General features: G+C 42.6%; 1 protein-coding gene across 2 annotated transcripts in view; it reads left to right on the plus strand.

The window, feature by feature from the left end:
- Window positions 1-207: 207 nt before the first annotated feature.
- The window catches only part of LSM14A (LSM14A mRNA processing body assembly factor), an 81,761-nt gene continuing 66,419 nt past the window's right edge, over window positions 208-15,549 (plus strand). The window contains exon 1 of one of the 2 annotated variants that reach the window (XM_080645789.1): window positions 208-505. In XM_080645789.1, coding sequence (XP_080501915.1) covers window positions 385-505 — 121 coding nt within the window. In that variant the 5' untranslated portion in view covers window positions 208-384. The remainder of the gene's footprint in view (window positions 506-15,549) is intronic. The other variant, XM_080645788.1, reaches the window with a different exon arrangement.

A 15,549-nucleotide genomic window follows, 5' to 3' on the forward strand; every position in this document is an offset into this window, starting at 1 on the left:
GGAAGCACTTCACCTCTCCTCAAACTCCTCTCAGGCGACCCAAACAGGATCCCACTGGACCAGGTCCAGGGGCGCTATCAGGACAACAGAATCCACGGAGAACTGCGGAGCCTCACGCAGCCAGCCGAGTCTCGCGAGAGCCCGGCCTCACTGGCCCAGCATGCCCCGCGCCGCCGCCGCTACTGCCGCCGCCGCCGCCGCCGCGCCGCGCCGCGCCGCGGCTTAAGGGCGGAAGGCTGGGGGAGGGTAGCGGAGCCGGCGCCGCCGCCATGTTGGGTCTGAGGCAGCTGCTATAGGCACCGGCGGAGCGAGCGGGAGTGCAGAGCGGGCGACCGCGACGTGGGATCTGCCTTTCTGCCAGCGGCCTAGAGCGGCGGCGGCGCCATGAGTGGGGGCACCCCTTACATCGGCAGCAAAATCAGCCTTATCTCCAAGGCGGAGATCCGCTACGAGGGCATCCTCTACACCATCGACACCGAGAACTCCACCGTAGCTCTCGCCAAAGGTACTCCGCGGTGGGGTGTCGGGCCTTGCGCCCAATCAGGGCTGCGCTCTGCTCTCGGTTTGCGGCCTCCTCGCTCCATCCCTGTCCCCTCCACCGTCCTCCGGGAGGCCGCTACCGGGCCCTGGCGTGGCGCGTCCGGCCGCGGCCTCCCCCAGGACTCCCTGGCTTCCACTGCCGAGGTCCGTGGCTTCCATCCGGGAACTACGCGACCCACAGCAGGGCGGGCGGGAGAGCGGCCCAGAAGCCCCAGAACGGGCAGGAGAACGCGGAGAGACGTGTCTTCCAACTCCGAAATTCGGTGGTCTGTCGTCTCACCATGAAACAAAAGCCCGAGTAGTCAAAGAATTTTTCCGCCTCGCTTGAATTTAGTGCTGATTTCTTAATTCTACAGCACCATTTTCTCACGTTCTCAATTTCAATTTGTTGCGATAGTCCTCAGGTGAACTGTAAGTAATGTGCTAAAACTTTGGGTTTGTTCTGTGATGCAGACACTCTCAAGCAGATCACATCCCTCTTGTCTCCTATGTAGTATTTACCTGTTAAACCGGAATCCTTCACTAAGCCTGTTGTGCAATCATCTCTTTAAAAATGCTTGCTGCACTCGCATTGACCTTGTTTTTGAAACCATGTGGGGAGGAGGGTTCAAGCTGGACCCAGGACCCTTGTTCCAAAGGCGGCTATGAGTGGTCCGTGGGCGCTGACCAACCCCTGTGAAGGCTCGCTGGGACAGGGAGTTTTGGGTGTTGAAGAAGGTGTCCTACCTATAGTATTTAGCAGAGCCACAGTGTGTGTGGGTTTTGTTTCCGTTTCACGCGCTCTGAGCCTTCTTTCCGCCAGGAAACCAGAAGAAAATAAACTTTTTAGCTCTTCATCATAAAAGAAATCTCACAAGTTTGGCATACTTATGAGAGGGAAGAACAATTTTTCACAGCACATCTGGTAGACTTATGGAATAAGAAGCTTGGTAGGGGAGGTCCGGGGATAGGAAGAAAATTTCTAAATCTGTTTTAAAAAATTTAATCTTTAACTGGTAGGAGAGTAACTTCATAATATTTAATGACATTTTTGGATGCTCTGGTTAGTAGATCCCTTTTAATAGCACTGGTATTGGGGCAAATTTTATACCTGGTAAGGAGTCTTATTTTGTTTTCTGTTCTTTTCATTTTTTACCCCCAGACGATATTTAGCTGTATAATGTTTTAGTTTTAATGACTTTATGAAATTATGAAACAGGCTCTCTAATGTTCTTGATGCAAAAAGTAGTCCTTAATAAAGTGGTTCAATAACTTTTTAAAAACCACTGTTTTACCTAATCCGGATTTTAAGGTATCTTGTGACTTACTCTGTTGACTGTGCCACCTTTACTCTTCTCAAAGAAAAGATCTATACATTTTTAAGATTTCTAATGTATTAACTCCAGTCTTTTAAAAATCTATGAATATACTCCTATATACAAGAATCTAAAAAGTCTATATTTTGTCAATGGCCCACATTTTTTAATTGTCTTTTCAACAGCTTCTAGAGTCAGTAAACATTTTATTAATCTGTAATAGTTAAATTCATATGCCAAACATAATTTGTTCCTTGTATCATGACTTAAGAAATGTGGTATAAGTACAATAAAAAGATTTTTAATCATTTAATTTATATGACTTTGATATTTAATCCTACATATATAATGTATGCTTTTAAAAATCAATGTGAGTATTTAATATGTTTGGGAATTTAATTGTTTGCAAAAACTGGAATTATCAAATCTTGGTATACCGATTATTCTACTTAGCAGTATCTAATCTTAAATTGCTATATAACTGCCCAGTCAACACTGGACACTTATTTCAAGTTTCAAAATTGGAAGTGGGTGTTTGATATTAAAATTATAGGATTTGTATGACTTCTTAAGTAATTTGATACCTGAAATTCCACCTTTTTCAAAATTTGCCTGAAGAATGGCATTCTAACGTTAAAGTCCAAAGTTTATTCGTAGAGTTTAGGATACAGTATGCATTTGGAGTTAGAGATCCCGATTACTTTTTTTAAACTATAGATTGAGTTAATCTCTTTGAGTAACACTCTTAAAATTTTCTTTAAGATGTTAATTCTGTTTTTATTTCCTCTGAGGAGAGTATTTTCCTTTTTCTATTTGGAAATATAACCACACATGTTGAAATGATACATAAAAAAAAAGAAAGAAAGCCCTGACCAGTTTGGCTCAGTGGATAGAGCATCCGTCTAGGGACTGGAGGGTCCCGGGTTCGATTCCGGTCGGGGGCATGTACCTTGGTTGCGGGCACGTCCCCGGTGGGAGGTGTGCAGGAGGCAGCTGATCAGTGTTTCTCTCTCATTGATGTTTCTAACTCTCTGTTCATCCCCCTTCCTCTGTGTAAAAAATCAATAAAATATATTTAAAAAAATTAAAAATATATCTTACTGATTTCAGAGAGAGACAGAAACATCAATGATAAGAGAGAATCATTGGCTGGCTGCCTCCTGCATGCTGCACACTGGGGATTGAGCCCATAACCTCGCATGTGCCCTGACCAAGATTCAAACTGTGACCTCCTGGTTCATAGGTGGATGCTCAGCCACTGAGCCAAATAGGCTGGGCAGTTTTTGTTTTGTTTTCACTTTCTAAAAATTTCATTGAATCTTGACACAATGGTCTAGCTTTGGGGTAACACGAAGATGCCAAACTTCAAAGAAAAATGGGAGACATTTTCCAACAAGACAAATGTTCAGTTCTGAGCTTCCTAAAGCTCCCTGATGCAGGTACCATTCCAAGTGAAGTCAACAGGAAGAGTATGCATAACTCTGAGCATCGCTGTGGGTCTGCCTCTTCGCCTCCCATTCTCAAGACAGAGGAAAGGTTCTCGCTCTGTCAGACATTATTTAACCAATATGTGGTGAGATGTGCCTCTTTATTTGAGGGCTCCCAGACTGCAATCCAGCCACCTTGCTCCCTGGGTCACATGTAGTCCTGAAGCATGTACCATGAAATAGAAAGCCAAGTTTTAAGAATTAAAAATGGAGCTAGCCACAGGGTGTTCAAACAAAAGATTAATAAAAACAATTGTTTACAGACTTACTGGCAGGGCTTGAAGATGAACTTAAAATTCAAGCATGAAAGGGGTTCACCAGCACCCAGGAACTGGGCTGCCTGCTTGAAGTAGGGGCTGACCTAGAAATCCAATCTACTACTGAGGTTCTAGATATGGTAATTGTCAGCAAACATGATAGAACAAAATGGCTCTTAAGGGGAAGCTTGAGATTTGAGTCCTTTTTCTATGGTCGTGCCTATTCAGCCATCCCAAGCTTGAAGGTCCTGTCATATGAGCAAGTGGCTATAAGCTGCCCATTAGAAGAAATTAGGCCCATCACTTTGCCTTCATGGCCAGCCAAAGTCTTCAGTGGGAACCAGCTTGGATGGGTCCAGATCTTGGCTGTGTTATTACGTATAGGCACCAGTGAGCAAGAAATTCCCAGGGATAGGCTCAAACTTGACACCAGTCACTAAGTTTGTTTGTGTTTTTGTTTGTTTGTTTGATGGTTTGTTGTTTTTTTTACTAATAAAATATATTTTATTGATTTTTTACAGAGAGGAAGGGAGAGGGCTAGAGAGTTAGAAACATCGATCAGCTGCCTCCTGCACACCCCCTACTGGGAATGTGCCCGCAACCAAGGTACATGCCCTTTACTGGAATCAAACCTGGGACCCTTCAGTCCATAGGCCGACACTCTATCCACTGAGCCAAACCAGTTAGGGCCAGTCACTAAGTTTTGATGAGCAGGGGTGGTATAGATGCAGCGCCGCTGTCGAAGGTCCCATACTTTGCAGGTGTTGTCACCACTGCTGGTTGCAATGTGGTAGCCATTCCATAGATTTCTTTCTAGGAACGTGATAACAACATTCTGTACGCAGGTCCCAACCGGGCAGTATTTTTAAACAGAGAAACTTGTAAATACCACCCAGGGCAAAACAGACATTGCCGACATCTGAGAAGACTTCCACACCCTGCATCTTCCCATCATGACTACCACCCTGTTAAGCTAGATATAAATGTTATTCTGACATTTACAGTTTTATCTGAGAAGTTTACATCCCTAAATAATAGAGTTTAGTTTTGACCATTTTTTAACCTTACATACGTGGAATCATCTTGTATATAAAGGGGTTGTAAAAGTAGGTTTAGAGTTGTTGATATGGAAAAATATATAATCCTATATACTGTATAATAAAAGCCTAATATGCTAAGTGTCCGGTCATCCATTCAACCAATCAAAGTGTAATATGCTAATGACATGCCAGGGCCGCTCAACTGCTCACTATGACATGCACTGACCACCAGGGGGCAGACGCTCTGACCAGTAGGTTAGCTTGCTGCTGGGGTCTGGCCAATCAGGACTGAGCAAGATGGGCCAGACAGGTTCTGGAGCCCTCCTGCATTTCCTCCCCAGCTGGCCAACCTCCCTCGTCCCTCCCCAGCCCCAATCGTGCACCGGTGGGGTCCCTCGGCCTGGCCTGTGCCCTCTCGGGACCCCTCGGAGGATGTTGGAGAGCCGGTTTCGGCCCAATCCCACAGGCCAGGCCAAGGGACCCCACTGGTGCACAAATTCGTACACTAGGCCTCTAGTACAAGAATAAAAAATAAATACAGGAATAAACTTCTGGCCTTAGCTGATTTGGCTCAGTGGGTAGAGTGTCAGCCTGTGGACTGAATAGTCCCAGGTTTGATTCTGGTCAAGGGCACATGCCTGGAGTTTTGGGCTCAATCCCAAGTAGGGGGTGTGCAGGAGGCAGCCAATCAATGATTCTCTTTCATCATTGATGTTTCTCCTCTCCCTTGTCCTTCCTCTCTGAAATCAATAAAAATACATTTTAAAAAAAGAATATACTTGGGTTTCACAAGCTCACAACTGTAAACCTACTTTTGCCCACCCTGTTTCTCATTTTGGGTTTTGTTGTGGCATAGTATCTACACTAATAAAAGAGAAAGATGCAAATTGACCGTACCTTTGTGACGCCCACCAGCCAATCAGGAGTGAGTATGCAAATTAACCCAACAAAGATGGTGGGTTAATTTGCATAGACAGGCGCCGAGCGGCCAGGGGCAGGAAGCTTGCATCGTCACCATGGTGACAACGCAGGTGTTCCGCACCGCCCCAGCTGCTCCGGGCCTGTGGGAAGGTGGAAAGGTGGCTCTGGGCCAGAGCAAAGGCAGTGCTGACAGCTAGGGGAAGGAAGGCCCACTCTTGCACGAATCTTCGTGCATCGGGCTTCTAGTTGTATCATAAATAACACAGGTTTATCTATTCTGCAGATTTGGATATTCTGCAATTGATTAAATTGCTTACAGGTTTTTTGGCTACTATTAACAATGCCTTTATTGTGTTTAAGTGTACTGATGCACATTTATGTAATTTTCTTGAGGTTATATTCTTTGAATTGCAGGATCATGAAGAATATGTGTCTTTATTAGGTAATGCCAAGTAGTTTTCCAAAGTAGTTGTTTACTAGTTTTTGTTCCAGTTATTAGTATATGAGAGTTCTAATTATTCTACATCCCTCATCCTATATAATCCTCCTATATAATAAAGAGCTAATATGCAAATGGTCATCACGCCTTAACGGATCAGATATTCAATACTGAGGAGAGAGGAATGGGGACCAGCCAGGCACAAATGAGCTCACCAGAGAGGAATGGGGACCAGCCAGGCACAAATGAGCTCACCAGAGAGGAATGGGGACCAGCCAGGCTGTGGCCTGGGAGAGGGACAATCTGCCCACCCCGCGGTCCCGGGCGCCAGTGGCAGGGGCTGTGGCCCAGGAGAGGGACAAGCCACACACCCCACAGTCCCAGGTGCCAGCCGCTGTGGCTGCACCTGCAGCCCAGGAGAGGGCCAAGCTGCCCGCCCTGAGGTCCCGGGCACCAATGGCTGCGCCTGTGGCCCAGGAGAGGGACAAGCCGCCCACCCTCTGGTCCTGGGCGCCTGCAGCTGTGGCCCGGGCAAAGTTGCCCTCCCATGGTCCCCTGCAGCTGTGGCCGGCGCAGGCAAAGCCGGCCTGGGTCCTGGGTGCCTGCGGCCAGCCAGAGGGAGGGAAGCCTGGATCCTGGGTGCCTGTGACCGGCCGGAGGAGGGAATCCTAGGTCCTGGGTGCGGGGCAGAGACAGGGGTGATCAGGTCAGTAGGGGAGCAGTTAGGGGCGATCAGGCAGGCAGGCAGAGGTGGTTACAGGCGATCAGGCAGGCAGAGGTGGTTAGGGGTGGTCAGGCAGGCAGGCAGGCAGGCGAGTGGTTAGGAGCCAGTGGTCCCAGATTGCAAGAGGCAATCAGACATCCCCCAGGGGGTCCCGGATTGGAGAGGGTGCAGGCTGGGCTGAGGGACCCCTTCCCCCCGTGCACAAATTTCGTGCACTGGGCCTCTAGTCAACAATAATACTTAGGATCAGATATTTTAATTCTAGTCAATCTGGTGGATATGTAGTTGTACCTGGTTTCAATCTCCCTAATTACAAATGAGGTGCACACCTTTTCATATCTTAGTCATTTGGATTTCATCTTTCATGAAATGCCTTTGAAATTTTTTGACCATTTTTCTATTGAAATGCATGTATTTTTCTAGAGTTGGGTCTTCTGAATATGAGTCTTTTGCTGGATGTATCTGATGCAAATAATTTTTGTTACTTAATGGTTTCTTTTGGTGAACAGAGAATTTCTTCATTTTGATACAGACATGTTTATCATTATTTTTCTTTATGGCTAGTGTTTCCTCCCTCCCTCCCTTCCTTTCTTCCTTTGTTTTTTTACAGGAATTTTCCCCTCTTCCAAGGTCATGGATATACTTTTGATGGTTTTGTTTTGTCTTTTCACATTTAGGTCTACAATGCACCTGAAATTGACTTTGTGTATGGTGTGAGATATTTAAATCTTTAAATTTAGTAAGGGATTCACTTGGTTTATATGGTCCAGATTATAATTTAAGTCCTTTACTTTGATATCTACATATATAAAAGCCTAAGCAACTGAATGACCGGTAGCTATGATGCGCACTGACCACCAGGGGGGCAGACAATGCAGGAGCTGCCCCCTGGTGGTCAGGTGTTTGCCCCTGGTGGTCAGTGTGCCCCACAGCCAAACTCCCGCAGCCGGCCAACCTCCCATGGTCCCTCCCCCTGATCACTGGCCAGGCCAAGGGACCCCACCCATGCACAAATTCGTGCACCGAGCCTCTAGTTACTTATAATTTAAATTCATCTGGAACTATAAAATACTCTTGAAATTTTGGCTAGTTATGTTAGATGTGGTATATAATTAGGGTAACCATATGGCCTTGTTTGCCCTGGTGGAAAGTCCTTGTTTGTGCCTGTGGTCTGGCATAATTATTAGAGCATCCCTTTTTTAAAAATATTTTTATTATGTTTATTAAAATTGATTTTGAGAGAGACATCAATCGGCTGCCTCCTGCACACTTCCTACTGGGGATCAAGCTTACAACCTGGGCATGTGGCCTGACCAGAAATTGAACCAGTGACTTCTTGGGGCATGGGACAATGCTCAATCCACTGAACAACACCGGCTAAGCAGAACATCCCTTTTCTCTCTTGAAAGTATTTTAGTTTGGGTGATAAATTGTATGGTCACACAATAGCTAATAAAAAACCTAACCCCAAATGTATTGCTGAATGGATAATGTCCTTTATTTTTTGCTAGAGATTTTACAGATCAGCTCTTAATTCTATAAAAATGAAATTAGGTAAGTTTGATAGGCTTTGATACTCAGTATTTTCTTTTTTTTTTCCTTTATTTTATTTATTTTTTTATTAAGGTATTATATGTGTACATATCTTACCATTGCCCCCCCCACCCCACTCCCATACATGCCCTTACCCCCCAATGTTTTGCATCTGTTGGTTACTCTTATATGCATGCATATAAGTCCTTCAGTTGATCTCTTATTTCCCCACCTCTCCCTAACCTTCCCACTGTAATTTGACAGTCTGTTTGATGCTTTACTGCCTCTGTATCTATCTTTTTGTTCATCAGTTTATAATGTTTTTCATTATCCCCAAATGAGTGAGATCATGTGGTATTTTTCTTTCATTGACTGGCTTATTTCACTTAGCATAATGTTCTCTAATTCCATCCAGGTGCCTACAAATGGTAATAATTCCTTCTTTTTTATGGCAGCATAGTATTCTATTGTGTAGATCAGCCTTGGGCAAACTATGGACCGTGGGCCGGATCTGGCTGTTCTATCCGGTTCTCTTGCTCTCCCCTCCGCTCCTTTACTTTGAATTTATATTAGTTCACACAAACACTCCATCCATGCTTTTGTTCTGGCCCTCCGGTCCAGTTTAAGAACCCATTGTGGCCCTCGAGTCAAAAAGTTTGCCCACCCCTGGTGTAGATGTACCATAGTTTTCTGATCCAGTCATCTGCTGACGGGCACCTAGGCTGTTTCCAAATCTTAGCTATTGCTCAGAATTTTCTAAATAAATGTCAGGAAGTCTTAAACACAACCTAGAAAGACTTTGATGTCTGAATTGTAGTTTGTCCCTATCACATCTCTAAGTGTATTTTATTCCTAGCACTGATCATGACTTACATGTAATCTTCCTTGCTTATTTGTATGTGTCTATTATCAGTCTTCACCTTCCCTCCCCCATAAAATGAGCTCCTGGAATGAACAAATGTTTCTTTAATGAATGAGTAAATGTAAACCATTTAGCATTTAGTTTGTTAACCTTGTAGAAATCTCTTGGGCATACCTCCAAATAATACTTTTCCGTGTTCACAATTGTATTTCTCTTTAAAATTAATGCACCTAACATACATTGCCCCCTCCCCTTCCAAAAAAGTAACCAATTTGGAGAATTGGGGTACAAGAGGATATAATCTTTGAGAAAATTTATATTATTGGGGAGACAGTTTAATCTTATGGCTCAAGCTCAATTGTAATTTCTTTTTTAATATTTTCAAAATTGACTTCAGAGAGAAAGGGAGAGGGAGAGAGAGAAACCATCAATGTTGAGAGAGAATCATCAATCGGCTGCCTCCTGTACACCCCCACCAAGGATCAAGCCTGATACCCAGGCATGTGCCCCAACCAGAAATCGAACAGTGACCTCAACCACAGCCACACCAGCCTGGCTCAATTGTAATTTTCAAGAATCAGTTCAGAATATTTGAGGGACTTGCAAAGTTGTGGCATACATGAATAGTTTGTGGAATATTTCCAATTATATATGTGAATATGATGCCCAAGCATAGATCCTGAATTCCAAGAGATTCCCCCCAAAGTAGAAGCTCTATGAAACAAGGATTTTTGTCTCATTCATAGTTCTATCCTTAGTATCTGGTACATAGCATGCTCTTGGCAAATATTAGAATAAATGAAAGGGTATTTGTAGTTACTGAAGATTTCTAATTATGGGAATGTCAAAGTTCAAGGAAGTACACATTTCTTGTAAACATAAATTTTAACACTGTTTAAATAAAATGGGCTAAGATGAATGAAATTTATATCTAACATATTTAGTTAGCTGTACCTGGATAATCCATTACTCAAATGAAAACCAGATTGCCACTGCAGTGGGAAAAGAAACTTTGTGAAGAAGAATCCTCATATAAAAGCCAAATATGCTAAGTGTCCGACCATTCATTCGACCAGTCGCTATGACGCACACTGACCACCAGGGGGCAGATGCTCTGGCCAGTAGGTTAGCTTGCTGCTGGGGTCTGGCCGATTGGGACTGGGTTGGATGGGCTGGACACACCGTGGAGCCCTCCTGCAGTCCCTCCCCAGCCCCAATTGTGGGCCAGTGGGGTCCCTCGGCCTGGCCTGGGCTCTCGCAATCTGGGACCCCTTGGGGGGGATGTCAGAGAGCTGGTTTTGGCCCGATCCCCGCAGGCCAGGCTGAGGGACCTCACCAGTGCATGAATCTGTGCACTGGGCCTCTAGTGATTTATATATGCTAGCTGCTTTTAAAATGGTTTGTCCTTAAAATCAAGGGATTGATGGAGGAATATAAAAAAGGGTAAACTAGTAGTAGAGTATTTCCATAATTATCTTCTAAGTGTTGCCCATTGGCATAGCTTACCCACTTCTTGATTGTTAATTAGCTACTTAATCATAAATTCTAGTGAGAGTGGGAGAGCTTGATATGATGGATGAAATACCTGTGAAGTGCTGTATTGATTTCTTGCATTCTCACAGGAGTGGGGGACCTAAAATTAGCCGTTCATAAAATCACTACCTAGAATGTCAAAGATCTAGTGAAACTTCAAGCTACAATTTCTTTTGGTTTGCCCTTTTTAATCAGGTTGCCAGAACTTGGAGCCTTGGAAACAGTTTATTGTTGCAGTATAGTCCATAGAAGTACTTGGTAATTACGGGAGTCTGAAGCCAGGTGCCAAAACTAACTATTTTCCAGTGGAGTAAAATAAACCATGAATCAGAAGTAGAGAAAACAGCATAAAGCCTGAAGAAAATATAGTAGTAGAAGAAAAGGGTAAAGAAATCTTACCTTGTTATATGCATGACATAATAGCAGTAAGTGCAGGTGATTTAACTTGAATGTATTACTCCATGTAGAAGATGCTCTCTATGGGGATAATTTACATTTTATTTTATCTATGCTGCTTTAAAGTATCACTTTAATGAACCATTTTTAAAACTGGATGTCATTGAAGTAAAAAATTGTAATGGGCAAAGTGTGAGTCTGTAACATTTTATTCAACAAGGTTCTTATTCTCATTTTGTAGAGTGTGTGTTTGTTTCTGGAAGAAAATGTGACCCAAAAGGCCAGTTGAATACTTGGTAGCTCTTTGATCTTGGCCAGTTTATTTAACCTTAGCTTTAACTTCTTTATTTTTTAAATAATACCCATATTTCAGTCATTCTGAAAATTAAATTAGCATCAAAAGTAACTAGTTTATTGTAGTACTTAATAGAGTAGCTATCTCATTGTTAATTAAATCAACCTAGACATGCTATCAGTTTCACTCTAAATAATATATTCACTAACCCCATAGTCATACTATATTTCCATAGTTCATTCCATTTTTCTGCATGACTATTCCATTTCTTCTGTTTTCCTCAGACCTCCACACCTCCTCCCCTATCTTTGCTTTCAGCCTGTGAACGTTGCTTCCTATTGAATAGAGGAAAAAAATAGCAAACAGGCGAATTTTGATGAGCTCGTCCTACATGTACCTAGTTACCTGCATCTGTGCCCAAAACCTCAACCTTGTCTCTCAATATAGACAAACTGTTCTTCTCTCTAAGGCCACCCTTCACTTGTACAGTAGGTGTCATCTCTTCTTGATGATTCAAGAACACTGTTCCAGCAGTTTTCTACTCTCCTATATGTTCAGCTTTTCCTTCTCTACCAGATTTTTTCTATTTACAGATAGGCTGTTGTTTCACCCATATTAAAAACAGCAACAACAAAACACTATTATTATTAACAGCATTTCCATCTTCCAGGTCTATCCTTCCTTTATACCAATACTTCCTGAAGTTTTCTGCACCACCTGTTTTTATTATTGTTTGAACCCACTTTATTTAGGGTTTTTATTCCCACAAGTAAGAAACTTCTTATCAAGGTTACCAAAGACTTCTGTGTTGCTAAATCTAGTGGTTGTTTCTTATCCTCAGTCTGCTTGACTGATCAGCAATATACTGCACAATTGGTCTTTTCACCTTGAAACATTTTCTTCACTTGACATCATCCTGATTTTGTCTCATACCTCACTGGTTGCATCTCCGTCTCCTTTGTTGATTCTTCAGTTCTTAAACCTCTAAATGTTGGAGAGCTCCAGGGTTAGTTGGTTCTTTCTCTCTTAAAAAATTACTTACAATCTGGCCAGTATGACTTAGTTGGTTGGGCATCATCCCATTCACCAAAAGGGTCACTGGTTCAATTCCCTGTCAGGGCACATACCCAGATTTCCGGTTCAATCCTTGGTCAGGGTGCATGTGGGAGGCAACTAAGGAATGTTTCTCTCTTCTTCCTTCTCCCTTCCTCTCTAAAGTCAATGAAAACTAGAAAAATTATTTACTTATTTTATCATCTGTTTTCTTCTCTTGATCTCATCTAGTTCATAGCTTCAAATACTATCTATACATTACTGTTATCTCTAACCTGAACCTCTTAACTCCTGATTTGTACAGTAAATCCTCACTTAAGGTTGTCAGTGGGTTTTGTGACTTTAAGTGAAACAGTGTATAATGAAACCAATTATACTGTAGGCTAATTGATATAAACAAGAGTTAAGTTCCTACAACATCAATGTTAAAATGAAAAGATATTCTAGAACCTGCTATGTATCAAACTGCCTCATTAACATCACCTGGAGGAATGTCTACTGGCATCTGCTATTCCACATGTCCCAAACCTGTTTCTCCATCTAATTGAATGACAACTTATTCTTTCAGTTGGTAAGACCAAAAACCTCTGAGTCATCTTTAATTCCTTTGTTCCTCTCACACCTCATATGTTTCTGATCCTATCAGTTCTACTTTCAAAATATATCCAGAATTTGACCTCTTACCACCTCTACTGCTCTATTCTGGTCCATTATCTCTTACCAGTATATTTATAGATACCCAGGGGTTCCTGTTTCTTGTTTACAGTGTTGGCCTTTTACTTGATTCTGTTTTCCCCTCAATATTTCTTGAGTGCATCGTTGTCATTGTAAAAACAAAGAACATGGAATGTGTGGGTGGCAAATTTTCTTAGTGAACCTGTGGTTTTCTTGATTACTTGATTGATTGGTCAGCTATATTATTCCAAATTCAGAATCTTTTTTCTATAGAACTTTGAAGTTATTGGTTTGTTGCCTTCTAACATTCTAGTGTTGCTGATGCCAATGTAATTCTCAGTCATTTTCTCTCTGGAGATTTTATTCTTCGAGTTCAGAAGTGTTGCAACACTGGTGTGTTTTTTTTCCTGAGTGGTTCTCTGAAGAGTAAATCTGAAGAGTCAGGTCTCTTTAACGTAATAAATTGTCTCTCTCTATCTGTCTCTATCTGTGACTCTTTCTCTTTGTGACTCTCAGATTAGTTTCTGATTTGTTTCCGTCCCTCCCACCCCGTGTGTGTGTGTGTGTGTGTGTGTGTGTGTGTGTGTGTGTGTGTGTGTGTGTTTCAATTTTTATTGAATGCATTTATCTTCTTTCCTTATGTCATATATTTCATATCTTTGTGTCTTGGTTTTATAGTTTGGGAGATTACAATGTAAAACCAACCACAAGGAATAATGCCCAACTGAAAGCAGTTCCAGTCAAGATTAAATTTAGATTGCAGATTAGACATACTTTTCCTTCCTGTTGATAAATCCTACTAAAACTTCATGAGAGTGACTTCTTTTAAAAGGCATAAACCCATAAAAGACAAAGTCAATTTTCACAGGAGACAACAACAACACAATTTTGGAGGCTGAAAAGCAAATGGATGATTTTAAATGACTTCTTAGCAGAATTGAGAAAGCTGCAATATAAGGAGGCAGTGGGTAAAGCCAGTAAGTAACTTGATTTTCACCCAAACTTCTAAAAGGCTCAGGAATTGGCATCACCAGGTGCTAATAGAAACTAGAAGACTGAAGTAATTAGGGGTACAGATGGAACTAAAAACTGGAAGATTTGCCCTGGCTGGTCTGGCTCAGTGGATAAAGTGTCGGTCTATGGACTGAAGGGTCCAGAGTTCGATTCCAGTCAAGAGCACATGCCTGGGTTGCAGGCTCCATCCCCAGTTGGGGGCGTGCAGGAGGCAGCCTATCAATGATTCCCTTTCATCATTGATGTTTCTGTCTCTCTCTCCCTTTCCTTTCCTCTCTGAAATCAATAAAAACATATTTTAAAAATAAAAACTGGAAGATTAACTCAATTTGTTTCAATAGTGTTAATATTTCCAATCCCCTCTTGCTTTTTATACAATTGGATAGCTACTCCTCTTGAACTCTGGTACTCTCTGGAGAGCATAAGAGAGATTCTGGAGAAACCTAAACACAATTAAGATCACAGACAATCTACCACACTAAAGATAGCCTGAAGCAAATGGGGAAAATAAAGGGAAAGCTGGTATCTGGCTGGTGCTTATTATTTGATAAGCTATTAATACATGAGAATTACTGAGTGCCAACTATGACTACATGCTAGCTAGACACTATGCTGTGCTAGGAAACAAAAGAGCAATACAGACCAAGGTTCTTGAGGATACTGCATCTATCATAAGGTTCCTTTGAACTGGGATGCTCTTCCCCTACTCTTTACATGGCTGTTGAAGAAGTGAGCAATGCAACAAATTGTGATAGAAGTCACAAAGGAAAGAGAAGAACAGCTCTGGAAGGCTCAAGTGCCAATGAAAATGTGTCAGATAACAGATTCAGGGACCCCTATTCCCCAATTCCCTTTTCATTTAGTGTCTACTGATAAATTTATCTTACTCAGTTTGTCATTTGAATGGCAGGCTAACAAGTTTTGAGTTTTCTTGGTGTGTTATAGGGAGCCATTGAAAGAGTTTAGCCAATAAAGTGGCATTCCAGAATACAACTTTAGGAAATTGGTGCAAAATTTGATTGGGGGTGAGGGTGGAAGTTGACTATACCGTAGTGAGGTCAGTTGGAATCTATTTTTTTATTGATTTCAGGGAAGAAGGGCGAGAGATAGATATAAACATCAATGATGAGAGAAAATCATTGATCAGCTGCCTCTTGCATGCCCCCAACTAGGGATCAAGCGCCCAACCCAGGCATGTGCCCTGACCAAGAATCGAACTGGTAGAGTTGTGTGTGTGTGTATGTGTGTGTGTGAGAGTGAATATTTTTTTAAAAAACAGCAATTTGTTTATCACTCATTTGTTGATGGAAGTTTGGGTTGTTTCCACCTTTCGGCTATTATAAGTAACTAGAGGCCCAGTGTACGAATTTGTGCATGGGTGGGGTCCAGCCAGCCCAGCCCCAATCAAGGCGGATCGGGGCTGGGCCTGGCGGGAGGAGGAGATGGCGGGAGGTTGGCTCGCCAGCCTGCCCAGATCAGGGCCTC

The sequence above is a fragment of the Plecotus auritus genome, assembly GCF_963455305.1.
Source record: "Plecotus auritus genome assembly, chromosome: 10".
Taxonomy (NCBI): Eukaryota; Metazoa; Chordata; class Mammalia; order Chiroptera; family Vespertilionidae; genus Plecotus; species Plecotus auritus.